At 48.5% G+C, this 22,077-nt stretch overlaps 1 protein-coding gene across 1 annotated transcript; it reads right to left on the bottom strand.

The window, feature by feature from the left end:
- Positions 1 to 10,903: 10,903 nt before the first annotated feature.
- Positions 10,904 to 19,299, bottom strand: LOC103741230 (odorant-binding protein 2a). The gene is made up of 9 exons (XM_008841988.1): positions 19,213 to 19,299; positions 18,556 to 18,686; positions 18,241 to 18,311; positions 17,777 to 17,887; positions 17,110 to 17,211; positions 12,391 to 12,502; positions 11,463 to 11,533; positions 11,197 to 11,304; positions 10,904 to 11,022 (listed from the first exon to the last, which is right to left on the bottom strand). Exons 1-9 carry the CDS (start codon positions 19,297 to 19,299, stop codon positions 10,904 to 10,906), a joined length of 912 nt encoding a protein of 303 aa, XP_008840210.1.
- Positions 19,300 to 22,077: the final 2,778 nt, after the last annotated feature.

The raw sequence follows: 22,077 nt of genomic DNA, 5'->3' as shown, positions 1-22,077 counted from the left end.
TATCTGTTTTTGATTACGGATCCATGTTAGAAACAGACTTTGTTTTGTGATAACTTAAACTTTTCATTTTATTATTATTTGTGTGTGTGTACGCACATGCGTGCATGCATGTGTGCGTGCACACACATGTGTATGGAGGTCAGAGAACCTTTCACCATGTGGGTCCGAAGGATCAAACTCAGGTCATCAGAGACAACGGCAAGTTCCTTTACCCACTGAGCCATCTTATTGGCCCTGAGGTAATATTAAGATTCAGAAGTACCAGGTGTGGTGGTGCATGTCTTTGATTCCAGCATTCAGGAGGCAAAGACAGGCAGATGTCTCTGAGTTTCAGGCCAGCCTGATCTACATAGTGAGTTCCAGGCCAGCCAGGACTACATAGTGAAACCCTGTCTCAATAAACAGAAACAACAAAAGAATCAGAGAAGAGAGGCCAGTCAGATGGCTCAGCAGGTAAAGGTGCTTGCTGGGAAAGGTCTTTTGACTGAGTTCAATCCCTGGAACCCATGTAAGTGAATGGAGAAAACCAGCTCCACAAAGTTCTCCTCTGACCTCTGCATACACATACCCCCCCAATGATAAATAAATAAATAAATAAATAGCAAATAAAATCAGAGAATTGTAAATAGCACAGAGCTTGTGTGTTCTTTCTCCAAAGTCCCTTACGGTTCACATCTTACACGTGTATAGCACAGAAAGTATGTCACCAAGAGTTGCCTGTGACCAGCTGGAAGCCATTCCATTCCTGTTCTAAGATCGGATGCAGGATTCTCTGTTGTATTTAGCTGGTTGGTATCTTTGGTTTGTGACATGATCAATCTGTGTCTTTCCGGGTCTTTTTTTTTTTTTGTGAGATGGGATCTCTATATAGGCCCAGCTGGCCTAGAACTTGCTATATAAGCCAGGCTGGCCTTGATCTCACAGAGATCTGCCTTACTTGGCTCTGCCTCCCAAGGGCTGGGATTAAAGGCATGCATCACCATGTCCAGCTGGATCTTTAGATTTTTTAAGTTTAAAGGAAATTGTAGATGTACTTGTAAGAAATAATAGACATCCTGAAGACCCCCTCCCCTATGATACCCTCAAGAATAACACTGTGCAGTTCCAAGAGGCGCATCATATTCAAATGCATCAGTTCAGGTAAGAGTGTTGAGGTGCAAGGATCCTCCCTGCACTTTGATAGTAATGCCCACTCCCTGCCAGCCCTGCCCCTGCTCAGCTCTTGCTAGCACTGATCCAGCCACCAGCTATATGATGTCATTCAGGGATGGTGAATGGGAGCACCCAATAGGGAGTGGCATTATTTCCCTCGGTGACTCCGGAGCTGTGTGGATTTGTGTGTGTATCATTTCTCCTCCTGAGGTTCACTTGTCTCCTGAGGTTTGGATGCACCTGTTTAACCAGCCACTCGCTGAAGGCCATCTGGTTGTTTCCACTCTCAGCTGTTAAGACATAGAGCTGCTGTAAACACCTGTACGCATGCGTTTGTGGGGCACAAGAAAGACCCTGGAGTGCCGCTGCCTGCTAGGACGCAGGCAGTCATGGGCATTTGGTTTTATGAAAGCCTGCCACACCATCTCCAGAGTGGTTGACTAACTTCCATATTCCCAGCAGTGAGCAAGGGAGTGAGTCTGAATCCTCTCAGGCTGCCAGCGTGTCACCTTGATTCCTGTCAACGGCTGTGTAGTGACAAACAGCCATGTGTCCTCGATTCCCATCGACGGCTGTGTAGTGACAAACAGCCACGTGTCCTCGATTCCCGTCGACGGCTGTGTAGTGACAAACAGCCACATGTCCTCGATTCCCGTCGACGGCTGTGTAGTGACAAACAGCCACGTGTCCTCGATTCCCGTCGATGGCTGTATGGTAACAAACAGCCACGTGTCCTCGATTCCCGTCAACGGCTGTGTAGTAACAAACAGCCACGTGTCCTCGATTCCTGTCGATGGCTGTGTAGTGACAAACAGCCACGTGTCCTCGATTCCTGTCAATGGCTGTGTGGTAACAGCCACGTGTCCTTGATTTTCATTTTCCTCCTGGCGTCGAGGCTGAGAATTTCCTGCACTTCTTGGCCATCTGTATATCTTCCCTGGGAACTGTCTCCTGCCAATGATTTATTTATTTATTTTCTTGAGACAGAGTCTCCCTCAACAGCCGGGGACTCCTGGCAATCCTCCTGCCTCTGCCTCCTTAGAGCCGGTGTTGCAGGCAATGCGGTTACACTGAGCTTACTGCGTGGCTGGTTTTGACTGTTCAGCCTGGGGTCTTTATGTGTTCTAGATACCAAGTCTCTGTCACATACATGGCTCACATTTTTTCAGTCTGTGGCTAGTCTTTTCATCTCTTAACAGAGTCTTGTGCAGGACAAGATTTTGATTTTGTTGAAGTCTAATATATTGATTTCTAATTTTATGGAACGTACTTCTGGTGCCGAAAGAACTCTGCTAGACCCTAGAGCCTAAAATTTTTCTCTCCTGTCAGACAACTCTAGGCTCTTAAAGTTGACAACTGAAGCCAACTAGGACAATGGGACTTAAATTTAGATTCTTTTTTCTTTCCCCTTTTCCCTCCTGTGATGGTTTGAGTGAGAAATGCCCCCCCAGGCCCAAATATTTGAACACTTGTGTTACAGTAGCAAAAAGCCCCTTAAGAGAAATCTGGTCAAGAGAATAAGACTCTCTGGTGTTGCTGAAGACCCAACTTTCCATTTCTGCCAGGTCAATCACCTAGTCACAGGCTCACCCACAGGAAGGCAGGTGCCTTCTTAAGTCATGCTAGAGACACGGGTAGAATACTTAGTGTGTGGAGATGGTAAGCTTTTCCTTCCTGGAGTCCGCATCCCTTAGAGCAGAGCTTCTGGACCAGACCACAGACACAGAGCTTTGTAAGTCTGCCTGCTTTTTCTTCAGAAAAGCATAACCTCTTCCTTTCTTTTTTCTATCTTTTTTCTAACGATGTCTTTCCCTAATGCTTTGGGCTGCCCCAACATTTTGAATTTCTTTACTTTTTCTCTAAAGTTCCCTTCCACTCCCTGCCATGTGGCTGCTAGTCTGGCACGTGTCTGACATCATGCTGGCTCTAAAAATGAATGGCTTTATGTACACCCCCCCCCACTCCCATTCTCCTCCTAAGGGCAGCTGCTGGGGCACAGTTTGTCTGCCCTGTGGAGTTTCATTCAAATTCTAATAAAATTGGCCTAAAGCTTCTGTTTGAGTACTTTCTTAAATTATTTTAGAAATGGAATTAAAAACCCTGAAAAGGGACCCCATTTTCCCGTGTCATCTGGTGACCACAAAGGGACCCCCAAAATTCCAGTAACATATTTGGTGGCAGTGCATGGGAACAGTCACCTGACTTGGTTGCCATCTTTTATTAGTGGCATCTTCAAAATGATAGTGACCACGTGACTTTGTCACCTGCCATCTTGGTTAATGCAGCCACATAGCATAAACCAAAATGGCAGCACCCGGAAACTTGTCTGTGCTACTGAGCCCTAGGGTATCATAATAACCTGGGCATCCCCCACACTACAGGCATTAGTCATATGTCCCAAATCCTCTTGCAATTTTTTCCTTTTTCGTTTTCACCTTCTTGGACGATGGGATTTGGGGTTTTGATGCTGTTTTGCCTGTTTCTATGGGGGCTATTTCTGTGCGTGCTAAAGGTGATTATTTTTGACTTGCGCATTGCTCTGCATAATGTATTTGTAGTTTTCTAAAAGGAACTTGGAGTTTTTCTAGCCATACGCCCCCAATGCTATCCAGCTCCCAAAGGGAACTGACATTTTGAGATACCTCGACCTGGGAAGCTCATGTGAATTTCTAATACCCCAGGATCAAACCTTGCAAAACTATGGGCACCAAAAGAAAAATTTCCAGGTGCTAGGTAAGCGGCTACCTACCAGCAGGCAGCTGCAGCAGAAGAGGGGGAAGTAATACCCTGCTTGAGTGGGAGGCTGGGTCTTGATGGCCACCCCTTCCGCACTGCACTGCTAAGCCTGTTCTCTGAATATTCTTCACCTTTCTGGACTGGGTTGCTCCGTGCTTGCTTTTCCTCCTGCATCAGCAAACCCTGGGCACTTCTGATTTTCACTTTCCGGTTATAGCGTTACGGACAAACTAAAGAGAAAGAGCATTCAGGTATCAGTAGCGTCTCTTTCCAAGTTCTTTTAGGTGCTGTTGTTTTCTGTGTTTCTTATTCTCTAGATTATAGACGCTTAATCCAAGATGATGTACGTTGAATTATGTGATTGTTCTAATCCAGATAGTCAAACTGATAGCTCTTTTTAAAAGGAAAATTCGCCCTGAGAGCTATCAGACTCGCCTCTTATCTAGTTTGAAAAGTGAAATGTAGAATGACAAATTACAAATTTTAAAAAGAGAGTGAGAAGGAACATTCAAGGGATCATTAAAGGTTCAGCCCACAAGGGAGCCAAATTAAGCAACCCTCCCTAATTTATATAATCATTAGAAGTTAGCTGACTTCTCTGATACATGAGGGCCAACTCGGGAGGACTTATTGATGGTGGGTCCTGCATCGACTGTGTAAGATTAACCAGGAAAAATGCAGAAAAAAATCCACTAAGGTCACAGAATACTAAAGAATCACATCAATAAAAGAATGTTCCGAGAAGACCCCCCTTCTTTAGGGTCACTAATAAGAAAGGAGAAGACACAGGTCCAAGCCAATAGGTGCCTCCTTTCTCATGGTTGTTCATGAGAGTCAGATAAGAGGAGAGAAGATAAAAAAGATCTGGAAGATGCTACAAAAATATCTTCTTTTGTCTTATCAGTGGATAGTCATTTGTCATGTAGACCAGACAGACAAAGCGACTCAGGCCTGGCCTGGATATAAAATGGAGGGTAAACAAAATGCCCTCTAATGGGAAATATCAGTCGGAGTATCATACTGTCCTACAAATGGATCTTTACAGCAGGGAAGGCACTTGTTAAGTTTTTCAGGTTGTCTGCCCACATTTAAAGATACAAGCTAAGCCAGGTATGGTGGTGCACGCCTGAAATCCCAGCGCTCTGGAGGCAGAGGCAGGTGGATCTCTGTGAAATCAAGGTCAGCCTGGTCTACATAGCAAGTTCCAGGTCAGCTGAGGCTACACAGAGATCCTGTCTCTAGAAAAATCCCCAAAAGACACAAGCTAACTGACTGTGCGTATAAGCTGTCAAGTATCTGGTCACCTCAAGTATAGCCAGGGAAGTTCTCAGGTTTGATGCTGATAAAGACAGATACTTCTGTCACCTTGATCCTGCTTGATCATGGGCACCCCCCGCCATGTGCCCGTGGCCTTGTAAGTTTAGAAATACTGTTTCTTGCAATCTCTGTTCCCGATGCGAGACCCGTCAGATGAGAGACTCACCTGGACAAATGTCTACAGGTCATAAGGAGGAGAGACACTTTGGGTTCAGTCAGTTGTCCTTGGACTCTATAACAACTCTCCTGTGCAGTGTAAACCACTGGGTTCAGTTTTACAGAGAAACAGATGCCCTTTTGTGCAGACATTAAAATGCCCTGTGCTGTTGGAGCTCACCGAGAGGCTGGCTCTAGAGATCGGATTGGCCTTCCCACTTCATATTCAAGCATGTTTAACTCAAAGTGTTCTTCAAGACTATTGTTCTGGGTCACGGTGGCCCTTTGACTCTGTGACAAGGCAAAAGGGTTACAAAACAGCCTAAAGTAAAGGCTTTGCAGCCTTGAGAGCAGCTGAGGGATCACCTAGTTCTAACAGAAGTTACTGTTATCCAACTCACGATACAAGGACAACTACAGTAAAAACAGCTAATTCGATGCTCCATTTGTCACAGCAATGAGGAAAGTAGCTAACACAGACTGAAATATTTTGTTTTCTGGGTGTGGTGGCGCACGCACGCCTGTAGCCCCAACACTTGGGAGGCAGAGGCAGGCAGATCTCTGTGAATTCGAGGCCAGCCTGGTCTACATAGTGAGTTCCAGGCCAGTTGGGGCTATAGGGAGACCCTGTTTCAAAAAAAGACTAAAAAAAATAATAATAAATAAAATATTTTTAAAAAGAAAATAAGGAAAAGAATACATTAGAAAGATACAGAAACAGAAATATTTTAATAAAGGATTTGTGTATGAAAAGTAAGAAGGCTGAATGTTTCCAAAATAAAAATGAAAATGAAGAAATTTATGCAAGTTATGAAGCTCTCAGTAGGTTTCTTAAGGGTTAGGAAAGATGAAACTCAGAGATGCTGTATAGATGATCTTAAATTTTATTTATTTTTGGACAAGGTCTTCCTGGTCAGAGCCCATCTAGAAGTCATGATGTGTACCAGTGTGACCTCAGTCTTGCAGAGATCTGCTTGCCTCTACCTCCCGAGGGCTGGAATTAAAGGCATGTACCACCACACCCAGCATGATCTTAAAATTTCTAAGGTCAAAGTTCAGTCAGACCTCTAATGGAGCTATTGATTCATTCTTGTTAACAATGATAAGGACTTACTTAAAGCTATATGTCTAACCAAGGTTCATTTAAGAGCATTTTTTGTTCAAGTTTTTCTACATATTACATAGTAATTAAAAGTACCAGACATGTAATTGACCTTCTGGGTGTTCAATAACCATATTTGGAGGCCTATACTAATGTGGTGAGAGGAATTTAAAAGGAAAATATTGTTTCCCCTTGCCCTCCAAGGTCAGCTAGATCCTAGGGGACTATGGAGCATCTTTTGAAATGTCCTATAACCATGGTGAGTCACTTGTCCTCTTGTTCAGGGAGGTCATGGAGACGCAACAAGATGGACTTGAACCAGCGTCCAGTCTACAGAAAGGGGTCAGCGCAGAGGAAATCCTTCATTGTTTCCAAGTAAAGCCACAGTCAGTTAAGGCCTTCGACTTACGCTCACTCAGATGGAACAACTGGTAAAAGGCCAAAGGAGCCCAAGTCCAAGTGACCCCTCAGGTCATCTCTTGCATGCTCCCACCAGAAGCCTTCATCATGGCCACACCAATGCCTCACCATAACCTTGAGCTCCAGACCATAAGCTAAATAAACCTCTTTTCTTTATCAAGGGCCCAGCCTCTTGTAGTTTATGATTGAAACAATAAATGGACTAATGCTCTATTCAGACATAGCACAGATCTATAATGGAGAATCCTAAGAAATCTGTCCATAAGCCATGACAAAATGAGATGCCAATGAAAAGGGGCTCAGGATCCACACACAAGGAGCACCAGTTCATGTTTATCATCCATCATCCATCCACCTATCTATCATCTATCTATCTATCTATCTATCATCTATGTATCATCTATCATCTATCATCATCTATCATCTATGTATCATCTATCATCTGTCTATCTATCATCTATCTATCATCTATCATCTATCATCATCTATCATCTATCTATCATCTATGTATCAATTTATCTATCATCTATCTATCTATCTATCATCTATCCATCCATCCTCTGTCATCATCTATCATCTATCATCTATCCATCCATCCTCTGTCATCATCTATCTATCTATCTATCTATCTATCTATCTATCTATCTATCTATCTATCTATCTATCTATCTATCTATCTATCTATCTATCTATCTATCTATCTATCTATCTATCTATCTATCTATCTATCTATCTATCTATCTATCTATCTATCTATCTATCTATCTATCTATCTATCTATCTATCTATCTATCTATCTATCTATCTATCTATCTATCTATCTATCTATCTATCTATCTATCTATCTATCTATCTATCTATCTATCTATCTATCTATCTATCTATCTATCTATCTATCTATCTATCTATCTATCTATCTATCTATCTATCTATCTTTGTATCTTATCTATCTATCTATCTATCATCATCATCTATCATCTATCTATCATCTATCATCTATCTATCATCTATTTGTGTGTATGTGCATTCATGTGGGGAAATGCAGACATGCGCATACCTGGGCACAGATGTGCGTGTCAGGGGACATCCTTGAGCGCATGTCCCCGAGGCTTTCTTTGTAGTTTTCCCACTGTACACACCAAGCTAGCTGGTCCGCGGCCTTGTGGAGGTCCTTCCTACCTGTCATCTCTACAGGATTGCTGATGCTACAGATGTTTGTATACGCATCTGGCTTTTTAAAAATGGCTTCCGAGGATTCCAACTCAGGACTTCAGGCTTGAGTGGCAAGCACTTTTACTCCAGAGATGGCTCAGCTAAGAGTGTGTACTGCTTTTACAGAAGACCCAGTTTCTGTTCCCAAAACCCAACGTAGATGGCTCATAAACACCTATAACTCCAGGGGAATCTGACACCTTCTTTGGCTTCTACAGGACACACACATGTACACATAACTGAAAACAAAATGTTTTTAAAGTGGGGGGATGCAAAATTGCAGGAATCAGCAAACTCCACTCAATAGGACCTGAAATGTAAAGGGTCTTAGTTCTACAACTACAGAATGAAGGACAAGGTGATTGATTTATGGCAAAAAGAAACATATCTCACTAAAAAACACACACTCTGAAGATGAAATCAACACATCAAACAAATGGCGGCCCAAATCAAGCAGGAGAGTCTCTATTCATCCCTAACGAACTAAATTTCAAGCCAAAATTAGAAGAGGTAAACAAGGTCACTACATATTAATAAGGGAAAAATCCATCAAAAAGATACAGTGATAGTAAATCCATATGCATCAATACTGGTGTGTCCAACTTCATAAAACCAACACTACTTCACATAGAGGAATAGAGAGACCTAGAGGCAGTGGTGACTTCAATAGCCCAGGTGGGCCTCGAGGACGTCACAGGGCTTTGGTGAATGAGACTTAAGCTCAATAGACCGCAAGTATTTGAACATTTGGTCTTTGGTGGTGCTCTTTGGAGAAGGCACCGTCGGGAGGTGCTGCCTTGCTGAAGGAAGTATGTCACTGGGGCGGAATTTGAGAGTTCATAGTCTCTCTCTCTCTCTCTCTCTCTCTCTCTCTCTCTCTCTCTCCCCCCCAGTACCCCCCAGGAGTACTTGAATATGTGAGTTTCCTCTCTCTCTCTCTCTCTCTCTCTCTCTCTCTCTCTCTCCCCCCCCCCAGTACCCCCCAGGAGTACTTGAATATGTGAGTTTTCAGCTTTCTGCTCTGGCCACCTCCCGCTGTCCTGCCTCCCCCCATGACCTCCATGAAAGACTCTTATTCCTCGGGAACTAGAAAACAAACTCTTCCTTTATAAGTTCATTGGCCGTAGTATTTTATAGCAGAAACAGGAAGGTAACGAATACAATTGCCTAGGACAGCTGAATGCCACGCTCCTTGGGAACTAGCTTTTGTTGGGCCCAACGTCTCCCCGAACAACCCCATACTGCTCCCTGGAAGAGCTTTCAGGGAGGCAACACAAGCCCCTTCACAGACAGGCTGCGTCCAGAGTGATGCAAAAGTGCTTTATCTGGAGTCAGGAGGAGGGACAGGGAGGGGCTAAGGTAGGAGGGTCATCCAGCAGGGAGTGAGGTCCAGGGGCCGGGTGTTCCAGGGAGGTCACGGCATTGTGTTGGTGTCAGGGCAGGATCAGCAGGTACATTCATGAGTGGCTGTTGCACAAGGAGAAGAACAGAGGTGAGGGGCAGATGCCAGTCAGAGATCGTCCATCCCGAAGATTTTGTGTAGTCCTTGATAAACAACCATGGCCTTATGGTCCTGTCCTGTCTCCTCCCTCTGTGACCTGTCAGGTCCCTGAGCGTCCTTGGTGGGGTTTAGGGCTAGGACTATTCAGAGATGAGGGTACAAGGAATTGCACTTGGGACGACCTCCTGAGTTGACCCTTGCTGCCCATGTGGATGGAATGAGGACCAGGCACCTGGACCCTCCAACTCCAGATCACAGGACCCTGGCCTTTCCCACAGCCCTACCAAAGGGACACTTACCCTAGTCATGTCCAGGGAGGCACTTATCTGTAGAAACCAAGAAAAACACAGGATGAGCAGGCCTCATGGACGAAAATCCCATCACACCTGCAGCTCAGACAACCCCACAGCCAAGACCTGAAGAAGGGCCTGCTGTTCCGAGGGGACATTCGGCTTTGGGGGGTACTAGAAGCATCAGATACAAGGAGAGTTGGGTGACACAGAGACACACAAGGTAACCAGAGACATACGGGGACTTAAAGAGATGTGGGGGACAGTGGGGCGAGGAGGGACAGACACACAGAAGGCTCACAAAGAGACATGGCGGGGACATGAGGGAGAGACGTGGCCAGATGTGTCCTCACCACTCTGCTCAGGTGCAACAAGGTTTTCCAGTTCAAATCCCTTGATTTGTGCGAATTTCTTAAATTCTTTCATGGCCTCTGGGTTTCTCGCCGTGTCCCTCCCTGTGGGGACAGGGTCAGGTGAGGGAGATGCGCAGCTCTGCAGGGAGCCAGTCGCACAAGGACAAGACCACTGCACAGTGCCTTGAGCAGTCAAGACAGGAAGAAGATCCTGGCAGTGGACAGGAGCTCTGGGGTGGGGACACCCCAAAGCACTGAGTGACCCTGGTGCCCCATGGAGGAACCTCAGCAGGCCTGCAGGGCCACTCCCAAGACCTGTAAGAGCTCTGAGTCTCGGGGGACTGGGCTGTCTCCTGAACCTGGAGGATCTCCCTCCATGAAGGCCTCTGTCAGGAATCTCCCTCATATTGACCCATCCCTTGTCTGAGATCTTTGGAAGTGACACTTGCCAGCTCCAGGGGTGGAAACCCTTCCTGAGTACCAGGACTCCAAAGGCCGTAGAAACCTCATCGCCCCCAGCTGCCCCCTTCTCACCTCAGACCTCACACACTCTCTGGCATCACCCTGTGCCCAGCACCTAGAGTTTCCACACTTCCCAGTGTCAGACATGGCTGCTGCCCTTCCCATAGCTACTGTCATTAGATTGTGAACAGGACATAGGTGTTCATGGTCCGTCACCCATGAGCTTTCCATTGTGGTACAAATTTCCACGGCGCTGGCCTTCACAGTAGAAGTGGTCCTTCACGGGCAGTTCCTGGATGAAGATGGACTTCTTGCCATTAACTGCAGGTGAACAGAGACATAGCTCTTAGCATCACATTCCTATAGAAGCCATTGGAGGCCACATGAATGAACAATCTGGAACCCTTTAATGGTTACCCAGGAGACCCAAGCAGTCCAGCCCTGGCCTTGCTGTGGTCTCCATAACTGGGCAGGACCTATCTCCCAGGATGCTACCAGGGTTGGCTGAGGAGTCTGTGAGCACTGAGCTTGGCCGCAGGCCTGAGCCCCGAATGTGCCTTGTGTCCCTGCTCAGCACCTGTTCCTCATAGACTAAGAGCCGAGCTACAGGGAGTGGGCCCAGTTGTGGACTAGCCTATGAACACTAATGTCTTATATGTGGAAATTGAGTGGATGGCCCATCCTGGTAGCTGGACAGGACAGGGACCCTCCCACCCAGAAGCTGTTCCCTGCCAGAGATGCTGGACCACAGCAAGACTCACAGGCAATGTATTTGCCAGGCTCGCTGGTTTTCTTCATCACAACTTTCTGGTTATTACACTGATCCTTCTTCCTGTAGAACAGGACGTGCCGCTCAGCTTATCGGGTAGATCAGCCCGGAGAGGTGACTTTGAAATCCCACATCAGTGCTGCTGGTGCTTCAAGGTATACCATGTTTATTTGTAGTCTACTATTATTAAGTAGACTGGCTGAGACTGTGTCCCCCCAAAGGCGGGGCCTTAGTCACGCACATCTGTGCAGGAGGACACGGAGCCAACAGCAGAGACTCAGAGTGAGGGACGCTCACCAGATTGAGTGCTGGACCTCCAAGTCCCCTCCTGCCAGGACCTTCACAGACAGAGGGAAGCTTTCGTGGGGCTTTGCCCCTCTGTGCGGTTCTTGTCACTCACAATGGCCTTCGTGTACCAAGTGCCAGAAATCTGCAGTAGATAGAACACTTAGCACACCACTGCCTGACTCAGGTTCCCACCTAGGCTCCAGCACATGGGTTGGTAGCCTGGAAAGACATTCCAGAGCTCAGGCAGCAGCCTGGGAGGTGGCCTGCCCACACAATCCCCACAACTGTTCCAAGTAGACAAAGCCCAGCACTGGGGCATCCTGGCCTAGCAGAGACAGTCTGCCCCTAAGTATACACTCTTTGAGGTGTAGAACCCAGCACTGGGTGAATCCTCTGCACCGAAGGTCCTGCCCTATGAAGCTTTCTGGGGCCTGGTGTTACTTGGGCAAAGATCCCTGCTCCAGCCTGTGCCCTGGGAGGACCCCCGCCTGCAGGGAGAACAGTGGAGATTCCAATTTGACCACTCCAGGTTGCGGTACATGGCGATATCTCAGCCTTCAAGGACACCTCCTGAACCTCGACTCATGTCCCTGGGCATTGATCAGCGGTCATGCCTTCCTCCCCCCACCCACCATCCTTCAATTACCTTTGGGTTCTCTGACGTGGCATCCAGGGCCTGTAGAACAGTCACCAGCCCAAGCAGCAGGTCAGTCAGGAGCAGGGTCTTCATTTCCAGACTCTCAGCTCTCAGACAAGGCAGGTCAGTACAGGAGTGTGGACGATGCTGCTCTGGATCGTCACAGGACACCCTTTATGTCCCTCAAGACCAGGCCTGGCTTGGCACTGAGCACGTCCCTTCTGTTCGTCTATCATGGCCAAGCCCATATCCATCATGAGGGTGGAATATTGTTCTTGTTGGGATCCGGTGACTATCAACTCAGTGTCACCTACAGATGAAAGGCACACACTACCCTGCGATGTCTGCATCACCCAAGGGTTCACAGAGGACCCTGGTAAAGATGAATGACCTGGGTGTGGGGGGTGCACTTTGCGCAGGGAGGGTGGGCCCTGCTTCTTCCTTCTTTGCCTTCATCCTCCAGCCTCCCATAGTTTCTCTGGGTCACTTTCTGGACCACCTTCTCCGTAGAAAAGGACCCAGTTTCTTAACCTCAGACGGTCTTGCCAATTCCCAGACTGGATCCCTGTCTGGGAGCCCACCTCATTGCTCTGCCCCTTCCTGGATGCCCCCTCTGGACCTTTAAGCAAAAAGAGACACAATTTCATGGCTCTGGTCAGTTTAAAACCATCAGGGGAGACCCCAGGTCATACCAGGGAATACCATGGCTCCCACCACACTTCATTCTGCACCCTGAAGCCAGCTGCACTCTGCAGACCGCGTCTTACCAGCCTCTGTTGGTTGCGTTTTCTAACCAGTCGGTGCTCTTCTCACGGACAGTAGGGCCTGACGCTCAAGGTTCACAATTTTATCCTGGCTCCATGAAAAGTTCCAACCACAGTGAAGGTATTTCACCTCGCTGGGCTCAGGGGATTAATCTCCAACAAGGGACCTGACCTTGTGTTGTGATCATCTGAAGACCCGGTGATGGGACATGTGCAAAGTCTGGGCTGTCGCAGCTCAACTGAGGTGCATGTGTGTTTGAGCCTTGCCACCTTTTACTGTAAGCTGGATGTGGAGTCAGGGTCCATCGCAGCCTGTCCTGAACCCACTCTTTGGCTCCTATTTGACTTTGTTCCCCTGGATCCCTCACTCCCCAATGTTTTCCATTCACTCTTCAGCTTTGAGCACCCACACAACCCGTGCCGTGGTTGAGTGAATCCCATTCCCTTTGAGTAAACGAACAAATGAGCTGTTTTTTGTCCTCCTGTGTTCAGTTCACTGCCGCTTTCCTGGCTGCTCTCTCTGTGGATCTCAGCTCCATCTCCAACAGGAAATTTGTTTTCCACTCCAGAAGGGCCTGGGCCCAGCCACCCACTCTGAGACCAGCTGAGTGGGCTCTGGAGACAGGTGCTGGTCCCACAATGGCACCTTTGTGCCTCTCTCTGCACCGAGGCTGGGCAGTTTTGAGATGCTATACAGTATTAATGAGCACTCTGTAATTGTGCTGAGGTGCTGGCATGACCCAGTCCTTGGCCCCGGCACCAAAGCTGCTGCTGAGCAGGAAGCAGCCACCCAGCTGGGTGGAGAGGGTGGGGCCAGTGCGCTTGAGGACCAGAGGTTAGGAAGCAGGCTAGCATTTCCAGGTCTGAGGAGAGGTGTCCCTGTACCTGAGTCCTTACCGCACCTGTCCCTTGTCCTTCACGTGTGTGCATGGATCATTTATCTAAGCACCTTACAGCAGAGGGGCACGTGTGTCTATACTGGAGCCAGGAGGGGACAACGTGCCCAGGTGATTGACAGTGCCAGGGACAGCAGAGCCCCCTGGGATCTTTCCACTGTCCACCTCTCTTATGACCCAGTGGCTAAATTCTCCCAGTTCTCCCACTGTGTGGGCACATACTGGTCAAGTTGTCGTGGCAGCAGACATCGTTGGGAGGAACAGTGTTGCATGAGCCTTTTCCTGGGAGACATGAACAAAAATCTCCCTGGTTCAGATGGGCACCAATGACAAAGCAAGCTATGGTCCACCCATTTCCAACCTGGAGAACCAATGAGTTATGGGGCCTATTTACCGAGCATTGGTGAGGGGTTCCCGGCAGGGGTGACCCCAAAGCACCTCCACCACTGGAAAGTCTCACTCTACATGGATGATGACTTCTTTTTCCAGTCCTGAGGCTCTAACCCAGGATGGCTCATGTTAGCATGAACTCTACTACTGAAATTCACCCCCCACACACACGGCTGCACATTTTATTATGTTTTTGTCTGTTGTTTTTGTCTTTGACACAGGGTCTCCCGGTATCCCCAGGTTCCTGAACTTTATATGGAGACTAAGCTGGTCTCACTCTCACAGAGTTCCACCTGTCCCTGCCTCCTGAGTGCTGGGATTAGAGGCCAGAACCAACTGGGATCCTCCTGTATTCACTACCCCAGTGCTGAGATTATAAGTGCCCTGCTTTTCATGTGGATTCTGGAGATCAAATCCATATAGAAAAGGTGCCTTTGCAGCAAACATTTCACTGCCTGGGCTCTTTCCTAGTTCCTTTTAAACAATGAATCTCTCTATAAGAAAATATAAATGATTGTGTTCAGTATGACCCAAATACTGCTTATATGTTTTTCTTTTCTTACATTCAAAGCAATTGGACTTTCAGAGAAAAATGATCTATTTTAAGAAAAATTAACAGAAAAGGGCTTACTTTAAAAGGCAAGATTTTAGCTGAATGCGGTGGTGCATAACTTTAATCTCAGGAGGCAGATTCCTGTCAGTTCCAGGGACCCAGTGCTGCACAGTGAGACCATGTCACAGAGTAAAGAGGCAAGAATTTAATATTTTATGTTTACTGTCAATTTTTTTTTTTTTTGGTGTTTTTGAGACAGGCTCTCCCTGTAGCCCCAGCTGTCCTGGAACTCACTATGTAGACCAGGCTGGCCTTGAACTCAGAGATCCACTTGCCTTTGCCTCCTGAGTGCGGGGACTAACTACTTTGAAATGTAACTTGGGAGCCACTTAAATCATATAAATGGCAAATACTAAATGGCAACTCTCCCTTGAGTATTCCAGGCCCAGATTTGGCTATTTCTTATGTTCTCCTGAGTGTCTCTCTCTTACTTCCTGTTTTAAAATGTATGTTAAATGTCTTTTAGCAAACTGTGACTCCCCACTGAGAGGTCAACCATGCCCACAGGTGGGCTTGTGTTCTGTGAGATGTGTGTTGGGGGCAGCTGGGCTCCACTGGGGTTTGCACTTTGGGCTTCAATTAACACCTGGAGTACTGGGCATGTCCCCCCTCACTGTGGCCTCCCATGTCCCTGTAGGACAGAGAAAACCCAAACCCTGGTCTCTAGACAAACCTTGGAGAAGATCACTGTGGGGACCAGGGCCAACAGAGGCTGTGACTGGTTCTGACTTCCTTAAGGAGAGGTGATGGAGAAGTTACCCGCCCTTCCTCCACCCCATCTCTGAGCACAGCTGCTCAAAGCAGGGCCTCCCCAGAATCCCATCAAGTTCTGCACACTGTCTGCAGCTCTGCGACTTCTCACAGCCACCTGTCACCAGGCTTCTCCAACTCTCCCGCAAGTCTCCTGCCTGACTGCCAATGGCTCATCAGGTGGCCTCCAGGACCTCACAGTGTCTCTACAGGACATGCAGACGCCATATTCCTTGGGGACTAGCCATTGTTGGGTCTAATGTCTTCCCAATTTCCCCCACAGCTGCCCCAGCAGATCTCTTACAGAACCAACACAAGGCCCTCACAGACAGGCTGAGTCCGGCATGCTGATGGAGAGCTTTATTTGGAGTCAGGTGGGGTCAGGGCGGGGAAGGGGCAAAGCAGGAGAGGGGTCCAGTGGGGAGGCTGATCCTAGTCAGGGGTGGTGCGAGGATGTCCCCGCCAGGTACAGGCAGCAAGGCAGGTTCAGCAGGGACACACCTGGTACCAGCTGTGATAAAGGTGCAGAGCTGAGGCCCCTCCTCTCCTGGGGGAGAGCAGTCAGGATGCCCAGGCAGGGGCTGTACAGGGCAGACGTGGGTCACAGATCTTCCTTCCCCAAGCTTCTGTGTGGTCCCTGCCAAGTTTCTGAGCATCCTTGGGAAGGAGAAAAATAGGACCAGGCAAAGATCAGGTGAAAGGAAAGGACTTTAATCTGTCCTGGAAATTACGCCCAGAGCACCTCTGTGGAAAGGAAGAGGGGCCACCAACTCCAGACCCTGGCACTCTAGGCTTTTCCTCCATCCTCCCAGAGGGCCACTTACCCTAGTCACTCTCAGGTTCACAGTGATCTGTGAGAAACAAGAAAGGCCCGGGGATAAGAAGGCGTCCTTGATGAGGACTCAGTACGCTGCAGCCCAGACCCTCCCGCAGCCAAGACCTGAGTCCTAATGACCCTTTCAGGGTGGAGGGGACCCTGAAAGGACAGTACAGAAACCAAGCATACAAAAAGACTCCTGGGGGAGAGTGACTTAGAAGCCCACAGGACATGTGGAGGAACGGGGGACACAGAGACTCCTAGTGTAGAAAGTCTCAGGGCAACACAGAGGCTCAGTGAACAGAGGACACACTGGGGCATCACTGACACATCTGAGAACATAGGGCAATATGGGGCAGCACATGAGGGACAATGGGACCAGGGAGAGAAAGGGGCCCAGGGGCACACAGACAGATGGGTCACAGACAGTCATGAGTGACATGGAGATGACATGGGAGATTGCCATGGCAACCCCTGTGCTCACCCCTCAGCTCAGGCATGAAAATGTTTTCCTGCCGGAGTCCCTTGAGCTGTACAAATTTCTTAAATTCTTCCATGGCCTCTGGGTTGTCCTCAGGGTCCCTCCCTGTGGGGACAGGGTGAGGGGAGGGAGGGGCTGCATGACTCCGCAGGGAGCCAGTGACACAAGGACAAGGCCCCAGCCCAGCACCTTGAGCAGCCAGTGCACAAGGAGCTCTGGGTGGGGACACCCAGGATACTGAGTGACCCTCGGGTCCCTGCAGGAACCTCAGGATGCTGGAATGGTTTTTCCCCAGACCTGTAAGAGCCACGAGTCTCAGGGGCACTGGGCTGTCCTGGGACGCTTCAGGATCCCAACCCATGAAGACCTCTGTCAGGACTCTCCCTCTTCACACTGACCCATCGCTAGCCCAAGATCCATGAAAGGGATCCAAGGGATCCAGCCTCAGGCTGGGAAACCCTCCTGAGTGCTCAGGCCTTCAAGACCCACATAAGCACTGCCCCAACCCAGCTGTCGCCTTTCCCATGTCGAATCTCATACATTCTCCTGAGAGTATTCTGTGCCCAACACTCAGAGGCTTCCCAGTCTCCAGTACATGGTATAACTGGATTCCATCCCAAGGCCCCTCTAATTAGAGACTGGACAGAACGTGGGTATCCAGGCCCCTCACCCATGAGTTTTCCCATGCCGAATGACCCCCCGTGGCTCTGGCCTTCGCAGTAGAAGATGTAGTGGTTCCTTACTGGCAGCTCCTGGACATAGACAGTCTTCTTGCCTTTAGCTACAGGTGAACAGAGAAATGGTTCTCAAAGACTCTTTCCTGCACAAACCATTGGGGCTGAGGAGTCGGGAGGATGTGAGCACTGAGCTTGGCCCCGGCCTGAGCACCTGCCCCGCCCTGTGCTCTATGCTTACCATCAGGGCCTCATGGTTCAAGGGCTGAGTTATGTGGGGGAAGCACCGGCCGGTCCCAGCTATGGACCAACCTGAGGCCTCTAATGTCTGGTATGTGGAAAGTGAGAGGATGGCCTATCCTGGAAAAAGGACAGGGCAAAGACCCTCCCACCCAGGGGAGGGGACCTGCCCACCCAGGAGCTGCCCACTGCAGAGATGCTGGATCACAGGGAGACTCACAGGCGGTATATTTGCCAGGCTCATCGGTTGTTTTCATCAGAACTTTGAACTCATGACACTGCCCCTTCCTCCTGTAAAGCAGAAGCAGCCCAGGGAGCTGCTCTCTGAACCCACAGGTGAGCAGTGCTCAGCTCACCTGGTGTATCAGCCCTGATCAGGTGCCTCCCAAAACCCCATGTCATCCTCGCTGATGCTTTAGGGTACTGACTGAGACTGTGTCCCCTCAAAGACAGGGGACTTTTCTCAGCCACCCCCAAATAATGGAAGAAAGAAAAGAGAAGACCAACTGCAGAGACTCAGAGTGGGAACACTCACCAGAATATGATCTTGGCCTCCAGGTCTCCTCCTTCTAGGGCTGTCACTGTCACAGGAAACACCCTCTTTGGCCTCTTGTTGGACATGGTGCTGTTGTCCACAAAGGCCTTGGGGTACCAGGTCCCTGAGACCTGCAACAGACAGAGCCCTAAGTACACCTTGATTGTTCCTGACGCTCCACCAAGCACCAGCACACGGGCCTGTAGCCTGGACAGACATCTAGAGTCAAGACTGGTGCTCCTGAGGTGGGTTTGCCTGACAGGTCCCAGCAGCTGTAATCAGTAGAGAGAGCCTAGCACTCAGGATGCCTGACCCAGTGGAGGTGGAAGGTGTCTGCTCCCAGTATGCAAACTCTCTGAGGTCTAGACCCCAGCACTGGAGGAGTCTGCGATCTGAATGTCCAGCCCTGTGAGGCCCTCTGCTTCTGGGTGTTACTTAACCAAGGATACCTGGACCACCTAAACCTGCTAATACACCACAGCCCTGTGCCCCAGAGGGCCTGTGTCTGCTAGGAGAACAGCAGAGATCCTGATCTGACAGCCCCAGACCAGGGCACAGGGTCAGACCTGAGGCTTCAAGTTCACCTCCTGAACCAGGACTCATGGCCAGGCACCAAACCCTTCTTTTACCCCCGTGAACACTCCTTCCCATCCTCACATCCTCCTGGTAATCTGACGGGGCATCCTGGGCCTGTAGGACAGCCACCAGCCCAAGCAACAGGATGGTCAGGAGCAGGGTCTTCATCTCCAGACTCTCAGCTCTCACACAAGGCAGGTCAGACAGGAGTGTGGGTGATGCTCCTCTGGCTCCTCACAGAGCGCCTTTTATGTCCCTCATGGCCGGGAACCTGTGCCCGCTTGGCACTGACCATGTCCCTCCTGTCCACCTATCATGGCCAAGTCCACATCCATCATGGGGTAGAATGTGTTATTGTTGGCATCTGATGAATATGAACTCAGTGTCACCTGAGATGAAAGACACACAATGTCTGCTCCACCCCAGGGTGCTGTTCACAGAGGACCCTGGAGAGATGAGTGACCTGGGTGAGGGGTGTGCACAGTCTGCACTTTGGGCAGGGAGGGTGGGGCCTGCTTCCTCCTGCTTCCTCCCAGCCCTACCTCAGCCCTCCATCCTCCCATGCTTTCCCTGGATCACTCTCTCTTGAAACCAGCTTTCCACCTCCTGTTCCTCAGAAAAGGACTGAGCTTCTTAGCCACAGACAATCCTGCCAGTTCCCAGAACACTGGACCCCACCTGGGAACTCACCTCATTGCTGTGTCCCTGACTTAATGTCCCACAAAGACATTTCATAAGGGAAGGACACGATTTCAAGCCTCTGGTCAGTTTTAAATCATCAGAGCAGACCTCAGGGCACACAAGGAATACCATTGCCCTCCCCCGTTTTATGCTGTGTCCCAAAGCCAACTGTATTGTGAGGTGTTTCACCAGAGAAGACTACCCAGACACAAAATAATGCCAAAACAGAGTCATTTATTACCTGGACAGCGACTACACGGGGCATTTGAACCCAAATGCAGTGCCTAGCTGTTCTTAGGGTAAGCTTTTGTACAGAAAAAACACATTGGGGGTGAAAAGTTTAAGTTTCCAAGCGTTTCCATAGCTTAGGGGTGAAAGGCCCTCTGACAATTACTATTCTGCAAAAGCCAGCCAAGTATAAAGCACAGAAGCCATAAATCCGCAGTCACCAGAAGCGACCGGGACCGATGTCGTGTTCTCAAGGCAACCGGGACCCGATGACGTGTTCTCAAGGCAGCCGGGACCGATGACATGTTCTCAAGGCAACCAGGACCCGATGACGTGTTCTCAAGGCAGCCAGGAACCTGATGACACATACCTTGGTGCACCTGAGTCACACCTTCCTGTTCCCACACCCTGGACCAACTGCCCTTTATTTTCAGAGGCTAGATTTCAACATGGAGTCGCTATGGTCAAGAAGGTGCCTTATCACAGCTGTGCTCTCAAAAGACCACTTCTGACTCTCAAGTGTCTTGGTCCCTTTTTATAACTGCCTCGTGTTCATATACTCAAAAGTTAAGACTTAATTTCCAAAGTTCACATTTTTATCCTCACTGCATGAAGAGTACAAGCCACATGTTAGTGGGTCATGGATATTTGTGCCCTGAAGGAATCAGTGAAGGGATTTCACCTTCATATCCCACAAGAGACTTGACTTTGTACTCCTCCAGTCATCTGAGGACCTACTGACAGGCCGGTGTAGACCCTGGACTACCCTCGCACAACTGAGGTGCATGTGTGTTTGAGTCTCACCACCTTGTGTCCTGAGGTGAGATGGAGACTCAGGATCTGTTACAGCCTGTTCTGAGCCTACCCAGTGCTCTCATTTAACTTTATTCCTTTAGATTCCCAACTTCCTAATGGTTTTTGCTCTCTCATGAGCTTTGAGCTCCCACATGCCTTCAACATGGCCAAATCGCATCCTCTTTGAATAAATGGATGCAAGAGGGACCGTGAGTCCGTGTTTTGTGTTCACTATGCCTGCCTTGGCTGCCTGTCTTCTGCCCTCAGCCCAACTGTCTCCCCATCAAGAACTCTGCCTTCTACTTCCAACTGTGTAATTACTGGATTCAGCCACCCGCCTTGAGACCCAGCTGACCCAGGCTCAGCAGACTGGGTTCAGTTTGGTGGGGCTACCCCACTCCACAGCTCTGAAGACAGGTGCTGGTCCCAAAATAGCACCTTTGTGCCTCTCTGGACACCTCCAAGGATCTATAAGCAATGTTCATGAGCATTCTCTGACACGCCTTTGGGTTGTTCTGAAGTGCTGGCATGGCCCAGTCCTTGGCCCCAGTATGGAAGTTGCTGTTGAGCAGGAAATCTGACATACGAGGTATAGAGATGGAAACACTCCACAGTATATCATAGAAAAACACTAAATGTACAGAACAAAGAGAGAATACCGAAAGCTGCAACAGTAAAACAAGTTTCATATAAAGAAAACCCATCAGAATTACAGCTGACTTCTCAGTGCAAACTATAAAAACCCAGAAGAGCCCGGAGTAAAGTATTCCGAGTTCTAAATGATCACAGATGCAAACCCAGAATACTTCACTCAGAAAAACTGTTTATCTGTCTATCATCGTTAAAGAGGAAATAAAAATCCTCCTTGATACAAATGGGCTGAAAGAATTCATGTCCACTAAACCAGCCCTATAGTGAGTACTATAAGCAATACAAAGGACTGAAGAAAGAAATGCCCATACCCAAGAGGCTACAGAAAGAAAACAATGAAGGTATAGTTATAAAAACACAAAATAGAGCCAAAACAGAAATTAAAATGACACTAACCAATATATATATTTCTTTTTTTAATTTTTTGTATGTATATGAGTGTATCGCCTGCATGTATGTGAGTGCACCCGTGTCGTGCAGTGTCAGAAGAGGGTGTCAAATTCCCCTGGAACTGGAGTTAAGGATGCTTTGTAGCCACCATGTGGGTGCTGGGAATTGAACCCAGGTCCTCTGCAAGAGTAGTCAGTGCTC

Source organism: Nannospalax galili, unplaced genomic scaffold, assembly GCF_000622305.1.
Source record: "Nannospalax galili isolate Female #2095 unplaced genomic scaffold, S.galili_v1.0 scaffold1421, whole genome shotgun sequence".
Classification (NCBI taxonomy): Eukaryota; Metazoa; Chordata; class Mammalia; order Rodentia; family Spalacidae; genus Nannospalax; species Nannospalax galili.
This window is presented reverse-complemented; position numbering and strand designations above follow the sequence as displayed.

Coding starts and splice junctions, on each gene's coding strand:
- LOC103741230 (XM_008841988.1), bottom strand. CDS start 19,299: ATGAAGACCCTGCTCCTGACCATCCTGTTGCTTGGGCTGGTGGCTGTC. Junction 18,312..18,555: donor GAGGCCAAGATCATATTCTG/GTGAGTGTTCCC, acceptor TCTGCTTTACAG/GAGGAAGGGGCAGTGTCATG. Junction 11,023..11,196: donor AGACTCCTCAGCCAACCCTG/GTAGCATCCTGG, acceptor GTTCACCTGCAG/TTAATGGCAAGAAGTCCATC.